Raw genomic sequence first — 23,963 nt, 5'->3', positions numbered from 1 at the left:
GTTGGGAAGACAGACAGACATAGGCCACTCTCAGTGTCCTGAGGAATAGATGCAGGTGTTCTGCAAAGACAGGGCTTTCTGGATAAACCAGCTGGAGCAGTATGAGACTGAAAGCAGCAAAATGGGCTGCTTTCCTGCAGGACTTCTCAGAGCCTTGAATATGCCAACGCACATTGGGAATTTTCAAGAAGGGGGAGCCTTGTTTCTTCCCCTCCCTCTTTCCCGCCCTTCTCATCCTTCCCTTCCCTCCTTCTCGCCTCCCTCATTTCTTTCTTTCTTCTCTTTATTCTTCCTTTCCCTTCCTTTCCATCTCCCCTTCTCTCTCTCTCTCTCCCTCTCTCCTCTCGGCTCCTGAACTAATTTGATCTCACCTCTTTGAGCCTCAGTTTCTGTATCTGTAAGATGGGTAGCTCCTCTCCCAGAGGGTTGTTTCAAGGATCAAATAAGACATTGGATGTGAAGCTGCCTCAGAAGCAGGTGTTCCGAGCTGAGGAATGGAGTCATCAGGGAGATCTCAGCCACAAGGTGTGAGGTCCCTGGGATTGGGGGGGCGGTGCAGGAGCAAAGGCGTGGGGTGGGGCCAGCAGCCAGCCCTGTGAGTGAATGGCCAGCCCTGACTGGCGACTGGCCCACTGCTTTTTCCACATTCAAGTGTCCCTCACCGAGGAAGGCTAAGCAGAGGTCACTCAACCTATCCAACTGTCCCCTTTGAAGCTATTTCCTGGGGCCAAGGAAAGCCCAATCTGGTGAAATAGCTGGTGTTTCCTGAGGGCTCACCATGTGTCTGACCCTGTGCTAAGCACTTAATCTCATCAATGCAACAACCATACAAAAAGGTACGATTACGAATTCCATGTATTGATGACGCTATGGGCCATGCAACATAACATGGCATAAAGGATAAGGGGCGCAGGCTTTAAGGTCAGAACTCTTCAATCCAAAATTGGGCTCCTCCCTTCCCCAAGTCCATGACCTCAGATAACTTACTTTACCTCTCTGAGCCTCCACTGACTCATCCATAAAATGGGTATAACCTACACATAAGGTTATGAGGATTAAATGGAGCAATACATGCACGGCACTTAAATCATGCCTGGCAGAGCGTGGATTCTCAGTAAATACTGGGTTGTCGGAAAAGGCATGACGCATTTTTACAACGAAAAACATAGAAAAATACGTCATGACTTTTCTGACAACCCAATAGTAACAGATACTAATTCCACCACCATCACCACCATCATTAGCAATATTGTTATGCTGTGTCTCTGAATGGTGAGCCCCGGCATTCACACTGGGGCTTTCCCTGAGCCTCGCTATCTCCCCTCCAACAGGTTAATGGAGTTTCTGGTGAGCAAAACTGTAAGAGAGCTCAGAGAGCATCAAGTTCCCCCCAATTAGGTGTGTCCTTTCCCCTGTCTGAACCCCAGTTTCCTCATCTATAAAATGGGATAATAGCACCTACTCCATGGGATTGCTGAGATGGCCAAAGCTCTTAGATGGAGCCTGACACACAGTCAGCCCTGGATAAATGTTAGCTGTGGTTACTATTTATGGGAAACAGAGGCTGAGAAGAGGGGAGAGGCAGGGCCAGCCAGCAAGCGAGCGGCTCAGCCCATCTGAAACTGAGCCCCTCTCAGAATCTCCAGCCTCCCCATCCCACCCTCCCGAGGGGAGCGCTGCCTTCCAGCATCAGCCACTTCAGGGCTTTTTTGTTTTTGTTTTTGTTTTTCATATAATTGTTTACATCCCAGAGCAGCCATTCCAGCTTAATGAATGAATTCAATATGCTCAGAAAATGCAGAATAAATCTTTGCTTGTGGCCCACAATAGGCCACACCAGCTGTTGGGCAGGGAGCCAAGCCACCAATTGGGGGTGGTCAGAGGATATGGGCCTGTGGCCACTGGGAGGCAGGCGGGTGGGGTCAGGCCCAGGAGGAGAGAGCGGGGGCTGGGTCCAAGTGGAATCTCCAAGTTGTAGGGCCGAGTGCGAATCCTCTCTTAATCAGAGCCCTCGGTTCAATCCCCCAACACCAGAGCAAGGCCCTTAGGTTAGGGCCTTGCAGATGGGAACATGGAGGCCCTAGGCCTTGCTCAAGCCACCATCCCTTGGCCCACTGAGGTCCTTCTGTCTGGAGCACCCTCCCCAATTTCTTCTCAGCTTTGGAGATTCAGCTCAAGGGTCCCAGGCCCTAGGACCCCTTGGGTGAGGCTGATCACTCTGAACGTTGGGTGTCTCCTGCCTAAAATTTTCTCTTGGCATCATCAGTGCACTTGATCAGACAGAAATTTTGTCTTGAAAATTGAGGTTGCTGTCCATGGGCAGCCGAGGTCCTGCCATCCAATAGGCATAGAGGAGAAGACAAGAAAGGAGAGAAGGAGGGAGTGGAGAGAGAGAGAGAGAAGGGGAGAGGGAAAGGAAGGGAAAGGGAAAGGAGAGAAGGAGGAAAAAAGGAGGGCGGAAGAGGAGGAAGATGGGGAGGGAGGGATGGTGGGGGAAAAAGGGGGCGCAGAGCGAAATGAACACAGAAATGGTCCTGGAGTCCAGACACTCAGATTCTAGGCCCACCTCCCTGACATCCTCACTGTGTGACCCTGAGCAAGTCTCTGCCCTCTCTGGGCCTTGGTCCCTGCCCTGTACAGAGGGGCTCAGGCTGGCCAGTCCCATCTCCACGTGGTTTCTCCATCCACGTAGGATGTTCCCAGGGCCGGACAGATGAAAACTCCTCCCCAGGCTCTGCCATCCCTCAGGGAGGCCTTCCCTGGACTGGAGGAGGCTCTAGAAGCTGCGCTCGCCATCCGAGGCCCTGGGCCCAGAGGAACCATCCAGGCCCAGACCACAGCGATCCTGCTCTTGACTCAACAACTCTGGACGCCCCTTAACCCAGAGCCTGAAGAAATGAGCAAGGCTGGTTCCCACCAGCTGGGGCCAGACACCAACCCTAATCAGAGCTCCTGTGGAAAAGTGGAGGGGAGGCGTGTGCACTCTGAGCTCTCAGCACCTTGGGACAAGTGTGCAGCTTGTCTCATTACAGCCAGGAAGTAGCTGCGGAGGGGGGTGGGGGAGACCAGGAGGGAGAAGCCCCTCTCAGTTGGAGGGGAGTGAGACAGAGTGCTGAGTGGCAGCGAGGAACTGCCTACCACCAGATGGGGGCCTGGCCTCTGCTCCTGTGAGCCCTGCATGCTTCAGTTATAGGAACAGACGTGAGCTCAGAGAAGCAAACAGGGGACAGGCCAAGTGTCTGTTTTGAGGTAGTGGACAGAGGTGGCGTCCCAAAGTGGAGGCTGCAGGTCCATTTTGAAATGCCGAGCCTTCCTCTGACTCTCAACCCGCGACACAGCACATGACAGCCAGACGGTCCGGCTTTGTGCCCCTTAGTGTGACCCGGAGTTAGTGGCTTCACCTCTCCGAGCTTGGGTTTTCCCAGCTACAAACAAAATGATAACAGCAGTACCTACGTCATAAACGTACGAGACGTAAATGAGCCCACCTGTGTAAACATCCAAGCAGGTGAACAGGGCTGCATTCATCAATATGTTAAACCTTTGACCCAGCAGTTCCACTTCTAGGAAACCACACTTCCAAAATGCTCACTCACCTGCACAATCTCTACAGACAAGGATATTCAGTGGGGCGTGGCTTAGCACACCAAAAAAGCAGGGAACAGCCCAAATGATCCACAGAGCTGTTGTTACACTGAGGGAGGCCCACCCATTCCAGGCAAGCCTCTGCTTTCAACAAAGAAAATTAGGGACATTGCTATGACCCAGCGTGCAAAGAGGTAGAAGACACCCTGTGATATGAAAAAGACAAAAGGCAGGGCCGGCCGAGTGGCGTGTTGGTTAAGAACCAGTTTGGGATGCCAGAGGGCCCTGGTTTGGATCCCACATATGAGGGCCAGTGACACTGCCCTCCACAGCTAAGATGCTGAACAACAGCTAGACCTGGAGCTGGGCTGCCATGAGTTGCTGTGACAGCATAGGCTGCAGCCCCTGTGGCACTGGGTTGCCATGGGCTACTGTGTGTAGCCAGCAGCCAGCGTGAGCGGCTGTCCAGAAGCCGGCGACTGATCTGCCTCGCCCGGGAAGAGCGCAATGATGGTGCCAACTTGGGCCAGTGAAGCAACATCCTCCACAACTAGACTGAAGAACAAAAGGACAGCAACTTGTCTGTTCCCCTTCCCCCAATTCCCCAGCACTGTTCCCATCCCCCCAATTCCCCAATAAAATCTTAAATAAAAAAATTTAAAAAAAGACAAAGGGCATAGAAATGGAGAGGATGTGAACCCATTTGTATAAAAACACCCACCCGCCAATCAACCTACATATTTGTTACGTATATGGATGTAGCTAGATGCCGTTCTGAAGGCCTGACGATAAGGCCTGTAGTTTAGGTTACAGTAATACACCCATGTCAATTTCCTGTTGTTGCTATGTTCTGCAGCTGTGTGCGACGCTGCCACCATGGGGAAAGTTCATGGGGCTCCAGGTATTGTTGTTCTAACTTCCTGCAAGTCTATAATGACTTCAAATCAAAAAGTTTAAGAGAAGGGCGCCGGGGGGCTTAGTGAGTGAGAGCGCGTGCTCGTAACAACAAGGTTGCTGGTTCGATTCCCACATGAGATGGTGGGCTGTGCCACACCCTGCAACTAGACTGAAAACAGTGACTGGACTTGGAGCTGAGCTGCACCCTCCACAACTAAGATTGGAGGACAGCAACTTGTCTTGGAGCTGATGGGTCCTTGGAGCTGATGAAGTTTAAGTTTCTCTTAAACTTAAAAAAAAGTTTAAGAGAAAAAAAACAAATCAAACCTGTCAGGGCAGTGAAACTATCTTGTGTGACCCTGTCCTGGTGGATACCTGTCATTCTATTAGTCAAAACCCACAGAATGTACAACATCAAGAGTAAACCCTAATGTAAACTATAGACTTTAGTTGATAGTAATGTGTCAATATTGGATCTTCCATTGAAATAAATGTCACCTTTATATCTTAACAATGGTCACCTTTGTGGACAGAGGGACCTGGGGGGCGGAGATGAGGACACACCCTTATACAGTCTATATTCTTCTAAATTGTTTCCATTTTTCATAGGAAGACAAGTTTGCAGTGCTGCCTATGCAGTAGCTTTAAGACAATTACAGTAGTAAAACACTTCACAAAGCGTCCTTTGAATAGATGGTCATTGCTTTATATTGATGGCATCACTGTTACTATCCCCGCTGGCCTTTGGCATGTGGTGTCTTACCCCAGCTTGGGGAGTGTCTGGCTACAGCCTCTTATCCTTGGATGGACTGCCCTGGTTGCTGGAGGTCGGGGTGCCCCAGCAGAAAGCAGGGGGCTGGGCTCTTGTCATTCCTGCTACTGTCGCTCTTTCCTGCAGACCTCCCTGGGCTCCCCGGGTTACAGCCCGATCCATCTGGGGGCTGATATCTTTATTCTGGCAGACAGAGCGATGCCAGGCCGACGGGCTGCCTCCCTTCATCAGCCCATTATGCGGCCCCTCCTTGGGTTATATATGAGCCTGACTGCATCATCTATTAGGCAGTAAGGTCAGCAGCAAGTAGCCTGGCAAATTTAGTGAAAGACAAATAAATTAAGCCTCCTGCCAGCCTTCCGAGAAAAAGGAAAGCAAAGCGAAGCGGAGATCAAGGCAGACATTGCTCATCCTTGCAGCTGTTTTGGATTCTGAACATCAGCATCATTTTTGTGAAGTAATGATGAACAGCGGGCAGTGTGACAAATGGTCTCAGGCTTTCTAGGGAAAGTATACATCATCTCTTACAGCTACGGGACCACAGGGATTAGAGAGGATGAAAGACCAGCCTATGTCAGCCTTGCAGACTCTACCTTCAGCAACAATAGCTCCCCTGGATGATGGACTGTAATAATAGTAAAAGTAGTAACAATGCCAGAGCTTTACATAATATAGTCATAGTAAATCATGTAAGCCTCACAAGAACCATAGGAAGTAGGCACTATCGTTACCCCCACTTTACAGAGGAGGACACCAAGTCTCAGAGGTCAGAGAGTCCCTGAAATCAGGCAGGAGAACCAGGATTGAACACAGGTCAGCCTGGTCCCACAGCCCATACCTTTAGCCTCGATTTTGAGCTCATGTGCCTCAATTCTGCTTAACAGGATGACCTTCCAGATGGAAGAATGAAGACTGAAGGTTGGACGGAGATCAGAGGGTTGGATGGAAATGACACGGAGCTGAGGAGGAGCTGTTAGGAGTGAGGTGGGAGATTCCAGGTGCCCGGAAAGCACTCAAGGACTAGGGTAGAAGGGCGACCCCACAGAGGAGAAGGGCAGGGCTTTGGAGGCAGACAGGCACTGATCCTAACCTTGGCTCTACCACATGATGTTGTTTGACCTTGGCAATGTGACACGACCTCTCTGAGCCTCAACACAGAAAGAGAATTCCTTCGCTACCTACCTATCAGGGTTGCTGTGAGAATTCAAAGAGAGAACACAGGTCAAGTGGCCCCCAGCCCTGGGCGGAGGTAGAGAACATGAAGACACCAAGGGGATTGTGTCATGGAGGCTATTCCTGGGAAAAGTCTCATGTTTGCTTTTACCCTCACACAGCCAAGAGGCCCTGAGACAAAAACAACTGTTTCTTGCTGCAAAGTGGGCACCAAGTTCACCCTTGATTTACTCTTTTGTAAAGAGGATACTTAGGGGGCATCAGAGGATCGTGGGGGCCACCGGTATAAAAGCAGAGAGCACACATCCCAGGGGCATCCTCTTACCACCTCAGTAGGGAGCCAGGAAGGATCGGCTGTGACCGCTACCAGCTTTGCAACAACATCACTTAGGACAGCCAGAACTTACCATGTGCCTGGCGCTGTGCTAAGCCCGTGACCTACAGCAGCTCAGTTCACCTGCACAGCAGACCTGGAAGTCACTACTCTCTTCCGCGTCATTTTACAGGCTAGAAGACTAAGTCTCAAAAAGCTTCAGGTGCTTGCTTAAGGCCACTTTGGCAAAAAATGGCCACACCAACATCTCCCGTCCTACATGTGCTAGAGCCGTGTCGCTCCCCCATCCAGGGGTGGGGTCTGAATCCCCGGGCCTCGGACGCTGTGACACCCTTACAACCCACAGAACGCGGAAGAAGCGATGCTATGTGATTTCTGAGACCAGGTCAGAAAAGGCAGCACAGCTTCCGTGTTGGTTGCTGCACACTTGCCCTTGCAGCTCAGAAGCCACCATCCACGAGGAAGCCCACACGAAGAGACCTGAGACCACGCAAAGAGAGGGGGATGCCCAGGCAGCCCCAGCCTCCTCCAGCCTCCACAGTTCCGAATTCAGCCACCACCTGACTGCAATTAGGTGAGAGGCTTCAAGCCAGAGCTGCCCAGCTGAGCCCTTCCAAACTACAGACCCACAGAAGCCTCGGGAGATAATGATTGATTGTTGTCTAAGCTCCTGAGGCTGGGGCTGATTTGTTATGCAGCACAGTCAGCAGACTAGTCACAGAGCTAGCAAGTATTGAAACTCTCACTTCAATTTGAGCCCAGGTCTGTGTCGCTCCTGGATGTGCTGACCACTACCCCACACTGTCCTTGGCCCTCAGGACTTCAGGCTAAGCTACGTAAAGAGCACCAGAGTGAATGTCCAGACCTGGGTTCTGGTTCTGAACCGGCCTTTCATTAGCACAGACTTTTCATCGTGTGCCCTTACCAAGGAGCCGTACCACTTAAGAGGTTTGGGTTCTTCACCCACTGAACGGGTCTGGTGATCCCACCCAGCCCACCTGAAGGGCACACTTTAACACCAACACAAACAACTGACAACAAAAGTGCTTTGCCCAGTGAATTACAGCTTGCTGAATACATCCCTTGTGGCAGGTATTATGCATCCTTTATCTGACCATATTATGACCATAGAAGGTAGATGGGGTCATTATCACGTCACAGACATGGAAGCTGATGTCCAGGGAGGGACAACTCCTTACCTAGGTCACATCGCAGAGCCCAGAAGTGGGGGAGCCTGGATGCAAAGCCAGCTGTGTCGAATTGCAAGGCCCCAGCTTCTCCCCACTCTGTCCCTCGCTCCTTACCAAGGGAGCTCCAGAGAGCATCCATTTGCTGCCATTTGAAACATATGGGTGCCAGATAATTATTGCATGGGTCACTTTTTGTTAAAGATTGAAAAAAAAACAAAGAACCTGAAGTTGGATGAATGGTTGTCAGATGGCTCCTGAGGGACGGGCCGGGCCATGAGCCTTGGTTAATAGCAAACCAGCCGTGATGTCACATCACCCAGGGTTTTCTGCCTGCCATGTGGAACCAGCCCCCAGAATCCCCTCCCACTGCCTTCCCAAGGGACCTGTTCCCGGCAGCGAGCCCGAGAGACAGGAAGGTGGTGGAGACACAGTGCAGAAGGAGGGAAGAAACAGGCCTCTCTGCTACCGTAAGAACACATTTCCTAAGATCCTAAGGCCAGCTGTGCTCAACCTCTTCAAACAAGCTTCTTTAATAAAGAACCACCTCGGCCAGGTGCCTCCTGGTCTATCCATGGGAGGCAGCCCAGAGTCGGAGCTATTAGCATCGCCACCTTGGGTTAGCCCCCAGGCAGCTCCAGTTCCCCATTCTCCCTCCTTAGGGTCAGACAAGTGCCATCACCTGGCTGAGGTCATGCACAGCTAATAAGAGCCAAGCTGAGATCTGAACCCAGGACTGGCTGACTCTCAAACACCCGCGTCTTTTCCCTGCCACATCCCGAGGGCAGAGGACCCCGAGGGCAGGCGTCCCACTGACTTTGAGGCTGCCCAAGGCACCTCAGATGGCAGGGTGGTCCAGAACTCCTGCAGGCAGCCAACCAGCTGTCCAGAGGGGCTGGGCCATGTCATGGGGGCCGAAGTTACTGAGAGGGGGCTGTGGGACGGCCACGGTGGCAGAGCCCTGCAGGAACTCAGGAGTTAGTAGGGGCCTGATGGCAGTTCAGGAGGAATGGGATATGACCCCCAAAGGAGACTCAGGGGGGCCCCAACGAGTCACGCTGGTGCTGTGTGTGATGTCGGTACTGAAGGCTCCATGGGCAGAAGCTGAACTGAGCAGGCACCCTAAGCATGCTGGGATCATGTGGTGACCTGAGGGCCCAGGCCCCATCAGCTTGGGGACACCCCATATGTGCTTGGTGGCCTTTAATGGGAAAAAGAAGGACTGGTGCCATTTTAAGGCAGAAAAAGAGGGAAGAAAGTTTTCAGAAGAGAAGGAGCAAGTGATAGCTCCCACCGTTGGGCGGGGACAGAATGACACCGGAAAGGAAAAAACTCCCTCAGGGTTCAGTGGCCTCCATCCCATCTTCATCGCATTGGCTGCTTTGTCTGCCTTCAGGATGACCCACGATACTAGGCGTCAATGCTTGACCTCCCGAGAGGCAGGCGGGTGGAGGCCATCGGCCAGCCGGTCTGGGGCTGCTGCACAGGGCTTCGCACCTATTCGCACAAATATGTATTTGGTCTTTGTCTTGGTTCCTGGCACACAGCTCCTAAAACTCATGGAATCTCCCAAAGCGAGGAGTGTCTTTTGCATGCTAATGAGATGACAGGTGGCTGTGGGGGTGGGGGGTGGAGAGAGCTTCAGGACAGGGGCTGGTGGCCAGAAAGACCAAAAGCATGAGTAGGGGGGTTGGAACTCTCAGCCCCGCCCCGGGGGGGGGGAGGGGCTGGAGACTGAGTTCAATCATCAATGGTCAATGACTTAATCAATCATGTCTGGGTAATGAAACCGCCACAAATAACCCTCAATGTCAGAGTTTAGAGAGCTTCCTGATTGGGGAACACATCGAGATNTTAATTAAAATTTAATGCAATTAAAACTCCATTTCTCAGTCGCACTAGCTACCTTTCACATGCTCAGTAGTAGCTATTGTACTGGACAGCACGGGGGGGAGGGGGCGGGGTGGTACCCAGAGAGGGCCTGGAAGTCCTGCCTCTCCCCCACACCTTGCCCTCTGCATCTCTTCCCCTTGGCTGTTCCTGAGTTGTATCCTTTATAATAATAAACCAGCAATAGCAAGTAAAACATTTTCCTGAGTTTTGTGAGCTGTTGTAGCAAATTGTTAACCCTGAGAAGGGGACTATGGGAATGCCCCCAACTTTATAGCAGGTTGGTCAGAAGTATGGGTGGCCTAGGACTTGTGGGGGCAGTCTTGTGGGACTGAGCCCTTCAGCTGGGGGGTCTGCTCTCACTCCGGTAGTGTCAGAACTGTGTTGACTTGTAGCACCCCCAGTTGGTGTCTGGAAAACCAGAGAATTGGTTGGTGTAAGGAAAAACTCCACCCATTCGCCGTCAGAAGTGCTGTGAGTAAAAACAGTTCAGTGCCCCCCAGGGAAAAAGTGGCTTCACCAGCCCTCTTGGAGTCTGTGAGGACACAGGCAGCGGCCCATGGGGCCTGGGGACAGGAGGCCTGGAGACTGGGCTCAGAGCGTGGAGCACAGGCAGACCTGAGCTCAGCTTTAGCTGTGTGTCCTGAGGGCTGTGGACCAACCTCTCTGGCAGGCCTCAGTTTCCTCCTATGTAAAATGGGCATCACCCCTCCCCCCAGGCTGTCCTAAGGCTGTGCGGGGACATCATCGTGTCTGCAAACACTCAGCACAGGGCCCAGGAAAACAAGTCAATTCTCTGGCAGGGAATGACCCAAATGGCCTGTTGCAAAGTCAAGGGCAGTGGAGCAATCTTTGCGGGGAGACTTCTGGCCAAGGTTCCAAACCACACCCTGAACCATGCCAGCTGTGTGATGTTCAGTAAGTCACACACCTTCTCTGAGCCTCTGTTTTCTAATCTATAAAACTGAGATGGATGAAAGTGAACACTTACAAAGCGCCCCCCCCCACCACCCACCATGAGCCAAGGTCTATGCTCCACCTTTTTGACCTTGACTCATGTAATCCTCACAACAAGCCTGCAAAGTGGGTACCGTCATCAACCCCATTTTATAGAGGAGGAAACTGAGGCTCAGAGAGGCCAGGCCAGGATTCACACCCAGCAGGCTGTGTCCTGACTGTTAGCCAAGGCAGATCTTACCAGATTATTGCATGAATCTAATCAGATCGAAAAAGTAGAGTAGAAGGGCAAACGCCTTTGAAACCATCAAAAGCTAAACCAATATCAGCGGTTATTGTTGTTGTTATTGCTATAACCGTCCCAAAACCCTGAGTCTAGTGATAAGGCCCCAAATTTCCCCACAGGGACTGATATTGCCTTTTAAAAATAGGATCAAGGCTCTCAATATAAGTTAAGGAAACCAGGCACCCTGGGGAGGAGAGCATCGTTGTAATAAAAAAAAAATCCTGATTAATGGAAATGATTCTTAATATATTTCAAAATGATCTGTTATGACACAAAGCAAAGACATTTATATACGACTTTGAAATTCTTAATAGCTGGTTTTGGAGCAACCTATTATGAAATCTTCCAAAGCAGAATTTATAGTGAGTAAATCATCAGGCAGGCCTCCCAGGCAGACTGACGGCAGCTCCTCTTAAAATAATTTATATGCTGAGGTAGGGGGAGGCTGAGAGAAATTATTGCCGTAATCATGTATTAATAAAATATTTATAAATGTGACTTCTTCTTTTACCGTTACAGGCAGCTACAGGTATGGGTCGGGTCCCTGAGCCCACATCAGAGGGGATGTCTCAGGTGCCCCAGGAAGAGGAACTCAGGCATCAAATGTCCCCGGTGATGTCAATAAGCTGAGGGGCTCCCTCAGCCTCTGTTTTGTCACACTGGAGGCGGAGAGGGTTCAAGTGTGACAATGGAAATCGGGAGACAGGGCCCACCCGTCTGCAAGACTCTCTCTCTTCCTAGATCTTGCAGAGAGCTTGGACAAAGCTGGTCTATTGGAGTTGAGTGCAGCTGAGAGGCTAGCGGCTTGGCCACCTTGGGAGAGTGACCCAACCCAGGCTCAACGACGCAATGGCCGAGCTGCCTTCTGCTGAGGGATTGCCTTGAGCTCGTCGCTATTGATGACTTGTCCACCACCCCTTGCCCTGGCCATCCCGTAGGTGCAGCCCCACATCTGTCCCTGGCCTGTCACTGCAGGTACCCGTCTGTGTGTCTCCTTTGTCTGGCTGTGGGAGTGTGCTCAGCTCATGCACAGGGCAGGCCCGAGGTGCAGCTTCAACCAGGGAGAAGCAGCGATGGGTAAAAACCCCAGCGTCCTCTCCTCTTGGGTATGTTTCTCAGAGCCTCCCAGAGGCCCCCAGAGGGACTGAGCCCCAGTTGCCCGAAGGTAGCTTGCTCATTAAGGCATCCAGCATCACTCGCTTTCCGTTCCCTGTCTCACTTCGCCCACTCCCTTATCGTGCCTCCTGGGATGCCCTCCCTCAGAAAAGCTACATGCACCCAAGTCTTTTTCTCAGGGTCTGCTCCAGGGACACCCAGCCTAATTTAGCTTCCTCTTTATCCCATTGAATCTTCACATCAACCCCATTCTTAGCCCGTTGAAGGAGGAAACCACTAAAACTCAGAAAAGTTTGGGTTTGAACTCAAATCTGGCTATTGCCAGAGTCCATGCCCTGTAGTTTATGGCACCTAGACCTTCTGAGTCTCAGTTTTCCATTCTGTGAAATAGGTTTGCTTCCTTCCACACACACCAACCTATAGAGAGGTCCATGCCCAACCCTGAACCTTCATAGCTTTCCTGGCCTACCCTGCGCCATGACAACCCCACTCTCAGTCAGCTGACAAAGCTGGCTAATGGTCTCAAGTGTAGACATCTTATCTCTCCAAATGAGATGACAAACTCACAAGGAGGGACCTTATCTTTAATTCAAATACCATATCATTTGAATAACTTATACTTTTCATATGTCCCCTTATATTATTCCTATATATACTTTTTTTTCCATCTAATTAAAATGTGAAAACTATTCTTAGTTTGAGGGCTGTCAAACGGCAGGCAGCGGCTGGACTGAGCCCACAATACAGGGCACCACAAGCCCTATGAAGGCAGGAACCACACAGCTCTAGATCCTGCTGTCTCCCCAGGACCTTTCACAAAGAGATGGCAGAAGACACTGGATGAGGGACGTCAGGAGCCTTGAATGCCGAGCCAAGGAATTTTCCTTGATTTAGCAGGAAAGGGAGAGAGCCTCAGAAGGATTCTCAGCAGGGGAATGGCATACTAGGTTTATGTTTTAGAAAGAAGCCCAGTGGTTACAATGAGGATAGACAGAAGCAAGAGTGAAGTCATCAGCAACAGGACTACTGCAACAGTCTAAGCAAAAAAATAAATAAAATGCCAAAACCCAATTTAAAATAATAGTACACGTAGAAAAGCCAGGATAAAAATGCTGTCACAGGGAGAATCTCCAGGGTCAGGTGAACGACTGGGTAGGGAAGGGTGCGGGCAAGAGGGATGATGAAAGCCACTTGGGAGGCCAGGCTGAAGTAGGGACAATCAGCAGACAGACAATTAAGGAGGCGGAGCAGGCTCAGGGGGAGAAGAATGGGGTTGGCGTTAGCACATATGATGGGGGCGCTTTCAAGACGTCCAGATGGAAACAGCTCACCTTTATTGCATGAACCTAACCTCCTCTCCCCTGTTGTAGAGCTTCTCTGCTCAGTACTGTAGCCGCCATTGGCTATGTATGGCTATTTAAATTTATGTTAATTAAAATTTAATGCAATTAAAACTCCATTTCTCAGTCGCACTAGCTACCTTTCACATGCTCAGTAGTAGCTATTGTACTGGACAGCACGGGTAGAGAACAACCCCATCATCATAGAAAGTTCTGTTGGACAGTGTTGGTCTGAAAGATTCACTTGAAGAACCCAGCCCTGTTTCCTTCTCTCCATGCCTGATTCGGCAGGGTCCCGAAGAAGAAGCAGTCCCGGACACAGGAGATGACACTGACCCTGTCCCGCCTCGTTGAGAGAAGGGCTTTGTCAGGCACCTGCCAATGGAGACAGCTGGCAGCCCAGGTGAGCTCGGCAGGAAGGACATACCTTTGCAGGCCCCCGCCGCGCCAAGGTGGTAGATGGCTGCCAGTACCCGCCAAATGGCTCGCCGCTCGCCCTCCGAAATACCCAGCGTCTCCATGGCAGCCTGGAGCTGGGCGAAGGCAGCCGCCGCCCTCTGCTTGTCTTCAGGCTGAGAGCAAAAGGGAGAGAAGAAGGAAAAGAGGCCATCATTGTGGAGAAAAAAACGCAAGCTCACAATGCGAAGCTGAGCTCAGCCTCGGGGGGGGGGCGGGCTGGGGGGACATGTGGCCACTTTATGACCACAGTAAATGACCCACAATTAAGCCGAGTTGTGAACTCAGACTGCTGGGGAAGTGATGAAAATCATTTCTATCTGACTTTGGAAGACAGTGTAGTTTTTATTTTTCATGTGTTCGTTCAGTAGATTGATTGAGCCTCTGTTCTAGGCCGGGCTCTGGGAATGCAAAGACGAACAAAACTCTGGAGTTGACTCTGAGGACCTCTCAAGGTAGCCGTGGAAAGAGATGTCAAAGCAGCTAATGGTGAAACAGGCCTCACTGGCAGGATGTGGGTATCAGTAGGGAACTACAGGAAATCAGAGGTAGGCATGCGCTGATGAATCCTACCCAAAAGAATCCAAGAGAATGCCATAGAAGATGAGACAAAACTGCGATTGAAGTATGAAAGATAAACAGGCAGAGTAGACCAATTTAACGTAATAAAGGTCCTGATAAGTAGAGGGAACAACATGAACAAAAGGAGATCTTTCTTTGGAGACAAGAGGTGGTCAAGTGAATATGAACAGGAATCTTTGTTGGTAGGGCAGACAGAGAAGGGGAGGAGAGAATGCATGAGAAGCTTGCAGATGCCAACTGTGAAGGCCTCAAACACAATATCTAAGGGCATGAGCTTTACACTCCAGCCATGATTCGCATGCCTACCTCCATTCCTGCACAGGTGGCAGACATCACTAATTGATTAAGATCCCAAAGCCAGCCAGTGAGTCCAGATTCTTTGCAGGACATCACCCCCTGCGGCTGCCACCAACTGATCTGACTCAGCAACTGAAGGGGAACCTGTTTGCCACCTCTGGTGCAAGCAATGGGAAACTGCCAAAGATTTTTTTCAGCAGGAAGAAAGAGAAAATGACACGATCAGATGTTTATGGGTTGGAAGGTATTGTTTTTCTTTTTTAGATTTATGATTCCAATTACATTTGATGGAATATTAAAATTAGTCTAAAACTCCTGCACACACACCATCTGGCCAAGGAGGCTCAGCCCAGAGGCCTGCTGGGTTGAGAGGAAGTGAGCCAGGGACAAGATTTCTTTTGTCAATAATCCACCAGCAGATAATGAGAAACTGATTTGCACTTGGACTGCATACAGAGTGTGGGTGATACACTGTAGGCTGCGAAAGCTGGGAGGTCCTTGAATTTTGTGGAGTCCAGTGCCCAGAGAGGGGACAACGCTTGCCCAAGGTCACACAGCAAATTAATATAAGACACAGGCCTGGAACCAGGATTTTCTGACTCCCAGTCCAGGCCACTTGTCCCCTCCATTCAAGCCACTTCTGCTAACTGGGAAAGAGTTCTGCAAGGATCCTTGACCAATTGGGATGACGTCAAAGCATGCAGTGACATTGAGAGATTCGCTGTGGAAACATTCAATTAATAGCAAAAGCCTGTTCCACTGATCCATCATATTTCTGGGCCACCACAGGACCACAAAATCCCTAGCAACCAGGAGCTCAACCTAGCAACTGCAGCTGCTCCATTGGAGCAAACGGAGGGAAGGAAGGCATCTTACCAACATGGTTATTTATGAGATTTCAAAGTAGCCGAGAAAGGACACGAAAAGGACAGTGGCGACACATTTATTATGACTCCCACTGTCAGCCCTGAGCATTGGACTTTAAATTACAGGCAGACTCCATCATCTGCCACTTAGCTCATGTGAACAGAAGAATGAGAAAACTTCTGCTAAAGGGGAATTTGCTTCTTTTTCTCCCCCTCCCCACCCCAAGTCTCTGTAGTCACAGGAGACATGGAGGGACAATTATATATGCTTCTAACCCCAAAATGATTAGGATTGGGAAGGTATTCACTTAAATTTCTAAAGAGCCAAACACCTCTGCATAATGTCCTGAGCAAAGCTGCTCCTTGCATCAAAATTGTGACAATAGAAATCAGTCAAATTAGTGAAATAAGTCAACTCAGAGCCCAAATGTCCATCCACAGGAGAATGGATAAACAGGGAGGTATAGCCGGGGAATGCTAGGGAGTACTAGGCAGCAATGAAAAAGAAAAGCCGGGGCGGCCTGTTAGCTCAAGTGTTAGAGCGCAGGCTCATAACACCAAGGTTGCCGGTTCGATCCCCACATGGGCCTCTGAGCTGCGCCCTCCACAACTACATTGAAACAACTACTTGACTTGGAGCTGATGGGTCCTGGAAAGACACACTGTTCCCCAACAACAACAACAAAAAGAACAAGCCACTGACACACGCTAACCACATGTCTGAATCCCACAGACCCAATGTGAGTCAGGGATGCCAGAACAAAAGACTACACACTGCGTGACTCCATCTACGTGAAGTTCAAGTGTGAACAAAACCAACCTTCGGGAAGAGAAGGGTACTTCTGGGGGGGAGGGGGCTCCAGGGAGCCTCCTTCATCTGAATGAGGAATGTTCTAGATCTTGACGCGTGATGTGTTTGCAGGTGTGCTTAAGAACACAATCGTGGGGCGGCCAGGTGGCTCAATTGGTTAGCGCGTGTGCTCTTAACAACAAGGTTGCCGGTTCGACTCCCGCATGGGATGGAGGGCTGTTCCCCCTGCAACTAGATTGAAAGTGGCGACTGGACTTGGAGCTAAGCTGCGCCCTCCACAACCAAGATTGAAGGACAACAACTTGACTTAGAGCTGATGGGTCCTGGGAAAACCCCAATGACCCTTTTCCCCATTTCCCCAAACCGTTCCCCTCCCTTACACCCCAATTAAAATCTTTAAAAAAAAGAAAAAAAGAACACAATAATTATCAAGTTGTACACTTAAAATTAGGGCACTTTATACACTTCACTGTATGTTTTACCTCAACTAAAACAAACCAAAAAAATTAATGTAAAAATAGTCCACTCACAAGATGCCCTGGGTCTGTCTGATGCAGTCAAAGACTCAAGGTCAACCAAAGACTGCAGGTCATTTAAGGAAAAAAAAAAATGAAATCCAAAATGTTCTGTGTACATTAAACTGGGCTGCTTTGAGAGCACCCAGGAGATTCCAACGTTGCAGAGACCAGCGCTGGATCTGGGGTGAGACAGCCGGATGTTCTCTCAATCCTGCATTCCCAGTGGTGTGACTTTGCACAGTTCTCTTGCCCTCGCGCTGAGGCTCAGTTTCCGCTTCTGTAGAATGGAAAAAATAGCCTACCCTCCTCCTAGGGCTGTGTGAGGAGTAAATGAGTTGATGTATGTGAAGTGTCCAGCACAGCGCCTGGCACACAGTGGTGCTTGATAAATGCTGGCCTCCACCACCACTGCCTCTCTCCTGCAATGCCTCAGCCTGGCTGTTTGGCCTTCCAGGGACACCTTCCCCACCGCTGCCCACATTCATGCCCAGCTCTCCAGGTAAAGCAACTCAGGTGTGTCCTCCTCGAGGGGCATCTGGACCAATGAGGAAACCAATGTACAGATCATGACAGCACAGAGTGAGTTCCGGGGGCCGGGAGGCTCTGGGGAGGGCAAGGAGCCGCCTGAGAGGGTCTGAAGCTTCTCAGAAGAAGTGAAATAAAGAACAAACATAATGAGCAAGGCAAAGTGGGTGCTGGGAGGCAGGGGGGTCTCCAAGCAGAAGGGCACAGGGCAGGGGAACATGGTATGCTGGGTGCCAAGGACCAGCGAAGAGCAGCGGGTGGCCACAGTTTGTATATGGTGGAGCGCATGGCTACTGGAGGCCTCCCTGGCCAGGAGAACTGGCACCGGGGTGTCCTTTCCCCGGGCGATAAGCACAATGGGGGGGCCTCGGGTAGGCCTGGATCTGGCTAGGCCTCATGGGGTGTAAACCAAGCCCCTGTCCTCCAGGGCCACGCAGGCTCCCCTGTGTCTCCACAAGCAACCAGCTCAGGGAATTACCACCCCTCCGCCCCTTGTCCTAGAGCCTCTAGAAGGAAAATGCTGAGCATTGATTTGATTCTTTTGCAAATAAAACATTGGTGCCTGCACAGCTAGGTGACCTCGTAGGGCTGTGAGGAGGGCAGGACAGATGTCATCCAGAGCCAGGCACTCCCCATTCCCAAGTGACTCTGTCCTACGCTCAACACTGATCAATCCATGTCCTCTCTGGGCACTGGGAGTCCCTCTAAAGAGGGAGGAGAGAAAGTGTTAATTGAGCACCTACTATGCTGTACTAGGTGCTTTTACCCTGTAAGGCAGTTGTGGGTCTCTCCAATTGACAGAGGAGGAAACTGAGGCTCAGAGAGGGTTGGGCACTTATCCAAGGTCACCCAGTTGGGAAAGGGCAGAGTCACCATATGCTAAATACTCTACTAAGCCCCCAATGCTAGGAGCAGACCAAGGAGTTGGGTGTTGCTCTACCCATTCGACAGATGGAAAAACTGAGGCTGAGAGAAGATAAGTGACCCAAGGGTACACAATGGGTCAGATCCCAGAGCACATGGTCTTTAGCCATGACAGGACTGAAATGACAGAGTGAGAGGAATAAGAGCATCAAGAGTGTCAAATTTGGAGCCAGGCCAACCTGGATTCCAGTCCTGCCTCTGCCACTTAAAAGCTGTGTGCCCTTGGGAAAATAACGTCACCTCTCAGAGCCTGAAAAACAGATATGCTAGTAACCCTCAAAGGACCATTAGAAGGATTAAGTAAGAGAAAACTCCCAGCAGAGCCCCTGGCAGGAGTGCATGTTACCCCCATACTGTCCATTGGGAGACTGTTTCTTGGCTGCTGACACCTGGATGAAAAAAAAAAAATGTCCCCCAGGCCAAAGCCCGGAATGTAACAGCCAGAAGCAAACTGCTGGGAGGCAAAGACTATTATTATTATTATTACCACTGCTGCTGGGCACTTTTTTAAAAAAAAAATCAGTCTAGGTTGCAGAAAAATAAATTATAGAGAAGAAGAAAATAATATGAAAGCTTTGTGATTTCAAATGTGTCCTGGTGCCCTGGCAGACCTCAAATAAGCTCCATTAAAAGCTGGAATGTGGCAGCCAGCCAGCCAGACACACTGCAGGGGCCAGGAGGTGGAACAGGCAGTCAGAGCCATGGAGGTGGCCCCTGAGGTCCAGAGCCACCCCAGAGGACTCAGGGCTTCCCCTGGCCTCCTGCTCCAGCTCACTACCCCATGCTCTGCACTCTCATCCTCTGTTCTCCAGCCACTCTGCACTGTTCGCTAGCCCTCCACCTCGACCTTGGCATCAGGTGCTCGGTGTAGCAGGAATGCTGGCCTCACTGCACCTAACTTCATTCTCAGTCAGTTTGCTGTCACCTACTCCAGGTGGCTTTCCCTGATATGTCTCTACCACTACCAGCTTACACACACCTCTATTTAGGCACCTATCACTCTGGCTTGAAATGATTTGCTTCTGTGGCTGTGGCAGCCCCCACCCACCTCCAAAACGTGAGCCCTTTCACAACAGAGACCCAGCTGAGTTATCTCTGTGGCAGTGCTTGGGATCTAATAAAATCAATAAATATCCCTTGATAAGTGAATGTCCATGAGCCAGTTAGTGTCCCCAAAGAAGAACCACTGGGGGCCAGCTGAGTGGCTCAGTTGGTTAAGAGCACGAGCTCTGAGCAACAGGGTCACCGGTTCGATTCCCACATGGGCCAGTGAGCTGTGCCTGAGTTGAGCTGCTGCTGAGCTGCCAACAGGTGGCAGGATGGCTCAGCTGGTGAGAGCACGTGCTCCTAATAAGAAGGTTGCGGGTTCAGACTCCTGCATGGGATGGTGCGCTACGCCCATCTGCAACTAAGATTAAACACGGCACCTTGAGCTGAGTGTCCGTGAGCTGCCAACGGGCAGCTGGATGGCAACTGAACTTGGAGCTGAGTTAGCTGCACCCTCCACAACTAAGATTGAAGGACAACAACTTGGCTGTTCTCCTTTCTCAATTCCCCAACACTGTTCTCCTTCCCCAACAGCAACAAAAAATCTTTAAAAACAAACAAAAAAAGAACCACTGATTCTGGGGTAGAGTATGTCCACTCACTAAGCCAGGCCCACAGTGCCCCAACCCTGGGTGCATGGACCCCAGATGCCCAGGTTGGCTGAGGGATGAGAGCGCAAGCCTTCTCATCCCCTCCCTCAGGGTCCTGTGTTATTCCCAGAACTGCTCCGGCTCCCAGGACACAGGCAATGGATCCAAAGACCTCACAAGATCTACAAAGCCCTAGGAAACGCCTTCAAAGACACTTAGGGATCAATTGAAGTGTAATAAACATAGCTCTGCCCACCGCAGTAGAAAAGTTTAGAAAATTGAAAAGGTATGATTTTAGCCAGTCCTGGTGAGTGGGGCATGCTCGTTCGTTTGTTCACTCAACAAAGCACCCCGTGTGTGCCTGGCTCAGCGCTGGCCTTGTATGTTCAGCAGTGAACGGGACACAGAAGCCCCTCCATCCTCGCGAACTGAGGGCCTGAGGGGAGGCTGACTGTAAGTCAACAAGCAGCAATGCTGGATGAGTGATTGTTACCGAGGTCATAAAAGGAGAGCATAACAGGAGGCCTCTCCTTGGACAGAGGGCTGGGGGCCGGGGGTGGGAACGCTGCTGCTGAGGCCTCAAGATGGTCACCACCGCATCGTTCAGAACTACAGAAAGGGTTTAGAAGCTTTTTGAAAACGGACCACATTAGGGAAATCATCAGAAAATCACGGCGCCGCCGTGACTGTCTAGTCATTAAAAATATTGTCTGTGAAAGTTTTAATGACATACAGCTCGTTATAAACTACATAAAATATTCACAGGAAAAATACTGAGAGGAAATCTGCAAAAACGTTACCAATGGATGTCTCTGGGGGGTGAGGGAACGGGTGCCTGTTTTTTGGTTGTGTGAGCGTTTTGGTTTTTATGTTGTATGTATGTTTCCTTCTGATTTTTTTTCACAGAAAGTAAGTATTAATTTAAGTTTTTAAAAATCAATGTTTCATTAAAAAATAAACTAGAGGAGAAAAGAGATAAAGCCAGTAAGAGAAAAAACATGGTGTGTACCACCAAGGAGTGTGGATTGGAGTCTCGTGGGCCATTGAGGCCTTGCCCCACCCAATGGTCCAATGCTGCCATCCAGCAGAATACTGAATAAATAACAATAGCAATAATAATAAAAGCTGACGTTGATTAAATTCCAGGCACTTTCCAAATAGTTAATGGGAGCAGAGCAGACTATAATCATCCCAGTTTTACAACTGATGAAACGGAGGCCCAGGGAAGTGAAGTCACTTGGCTTAAAGCCACCCACCCAGCCGAAGTGCTGGCATTGGGATTTGAACTTGGGTATGTCAGACTCCAGAACCCATTTCTTAACCACTGTCCTTGGCGAATTCTCAGGAGATGATAGAACCAATGAAATAGAAGCAGAGCTAACCAGAGTCGGAGGGGCTGGCAGGGAGGAGGAAGAAGAGGACCCAGCCAGAGATGACTCTGGGCTGTAGGATTGCCAGATAAAACGCAGGCCATCTAGTTAAATCTCCATTTCAGATAAACAATGGATACGCTTTTAGTATCAGTAGGTTTCCTGTACAATGTTTGGTGTAGGAGGAACGCTGGCCTCCCTGCACCTGTCTAATGTGACTCTCAGTCCAGGCCCAGTCATGCTCACCTCCTCCAAGCAGCCTTCTCCGGTATGATTCCAACCCTCCAAGCCTGCCCGTTGCAATACTGGGGACATACTTATATACTAAAAACTGTTTGATATTTTTCTGAAATTCAAATTTAACTGGGCATCCTGCCCTTTTCCAGCTTTATTGAGTTATAATTGACAAACAAAAATTATATATATTTTAGGGGTACAATGTGATGATTTGATATGCATAGACGTTGTGCAATGATTACCACAATCTAGTTAATTAACCCGTCCATCCCCTCACATAGTTACCATTTTTGTGTGTGTGGTAAGAGCATTTAAGATCTACTCTCCTAGGAAATTTCAAGTAGCCAATCAATACAGTATTATTAACTACAGTCACCATTCTATACATGATTAGATCAGGTATAAAATGGGTATGTTCTGGGCATCCTGTATTTTCATTTGCTGAATCTGGCAACTTGGAGGGCTGTACTTGGCAACTCCCATTCTTGGGGGGGGCATTTCCTGACCCCCCCAATTCCCTTACTGAGACTGTACCTGGACTCCCCAGTCCCAGAAAAACCAGTCCAGGCTTGTGTCAAAGACCAAGAGTTTTCAGACTTTATTTTTGTTTTAGGAAACAGAAAACTGCCTCTCACCCCTGCCAGGTTTCAAAGCGAGAACAAAGGAACACCCCACTAGTTCCCACAGATCAGTTGGTCTAAAAAAACAACCCCCAAGAAATACAGGGGAAGAAAAAGAGAACTACTTCAGACGCCTCCTTGACACGATTCATGCTGTGACCAGTTCCTGTACGCAGACTGCGAACAAACAGGTCAGGCTGGGGAGAGCTCTCAGGGCCAGGCGTGGGCCCTTTGCCTCTTCAAAAACAACAGGAAAACAAACAACCACCACTTGCTGATTCACATGGACCCACTTGGCCAAAACTCATTAAATGAACAAGAAAACCCAGGGCTGGGATAGCAGCTCATCCTTTGCCCTGGAGGTGGAGATCTGAGCTCCTAACACCCCTCCCCACCACCAATCACGGGGAGAAAGGATATGAAAAAAGAACATACTGCAGCTCCCGCCCACCGCCAAATGAAGGGGGCATCAAGTAGGAGAAGCGTGCTAAAATTTAAACATGTGGAGCCCCATCGCCTCACTCCATCCCACCCCACCCACTGCAGAAACAGACTCGATGGCAGTGGTTCTCAAAATGGGGTCCCTGGACCAGCAGCCTCTGCAACACCTGAGAACTTGTGAGAAATGCACAATCCTGACCCACCCCAGAACTGCTGGGTGAGCAACAGTGGACGGCACCCAGCAGAATGTGTGTGTAACAGCTTTATTGAGGTATAATTGACGAAGAATAAACTACTCGTCTTTAAACTGTAAATTTGATACACTTTGACATATACACCTGTGAAACCATCACCTCAATAAAGACAATGGACATATCCCTCACCCCCAAAAGCTCCCTTTTATAATCCTTTCTCCCCTCTTCTTGCCCCCAGGCAACGAGCGACCTATTCTCTAGGCTTTCACATACGAGTCCATGGGATCATACAGTGTTCTCGCTCTCATCTGATATTTTTCACTCAGTGTAATTATTTTGAGAGTGATTGTGTTCTTGGATATAGCACTAGTTCATTCATTTTTATTGCTGAATAGTATATTATCTTTATGGATATTCCAAAATGTATTCATCCATTCACCTGTTAATGGGCATTTGGGTAGTTTCCAGGTTTGGGCTATTAGAAATAAAACTGCTATGAAATTCCATGCAAAAAGTTTTTGTATGGACATACACTGTCATTCTTCGGCGTAAATTCCCAGGAGTGGAATACTGTGTCATATGGGAGGTGTATGTTTAACTTTATTAAGAAACAGTTTTTTCCAAAATGACTGTACTATTTTACATTCCCACCAGCAGCGTGTGAGAATTCCAGTTACTCCAAAGTCTCACCAGCACTTGGTATGTTCAGTATTTTTTAATGTATTCAATATATAGCCTAGTGATTGGGTAATGGGCATGGTGTTGTGGCTTTAGGTTGAATTCCTTTAATGATGAGTGATGGTGTGCGTTTTTTCATGTGCTCGTTTGCCATCCATATATCTTCTTTGGTGAAGTGTATGTTACAATCCTTTGTCCATTATTTTCTTTTTAATTTTTTATTGTGTAACTGTGTTTTTTCCAGGACCCATCAGCTCCAAGTCAAGTCAT

The 23,963-nt window shown here is 49.6% G+C and overlaps 1 protein-coding gene across 1 annotated transcript in view; it reads right to left on the bottom strand.

Annotated features, from left to right (window-relative positions):
- Positions 1-23,963, bottom strand: part of MYO18B (myosin XVIIIB) — a 286,118-nt gene that overhangs the window by 209,703 nt on the left and 52,452 nt on the right. The window contains exon 13 of the mRNA XM_019663943.1: positions 13,965-14,109. Within this exon, the coding sequence (XP_019519488.1) occupies positions 13,965-14,109 (145 nt within the window). The remainder of the gene's footprint in view (positions 1-13,964; positions 14,110-23,963) is intronic.

The sequence above is a fragment of the Hipposideros armiger genome, unplaced genomic scaffold, assembly GCF_001890085.2.
Source record: "Hipposideros armiger isolate ML-2016 unplaced genomic scaffold, ASM189008v1 scaffold_411, whole genome shotgun sequence".
In the NCBI taxonomy this organism is placed as follows: domain Eukaryota; kingdom Metazoa; phylum Chordata; class Mammalia; order Chiroptera; family Hipposideridae; genus Hipposideros; species Hipposideros armiger.
The sequence above is the reverse complement of the archived record's forward strand: the minus strand, read 5'-3'. Positions and strand labels throughout refer to the sequence as shown.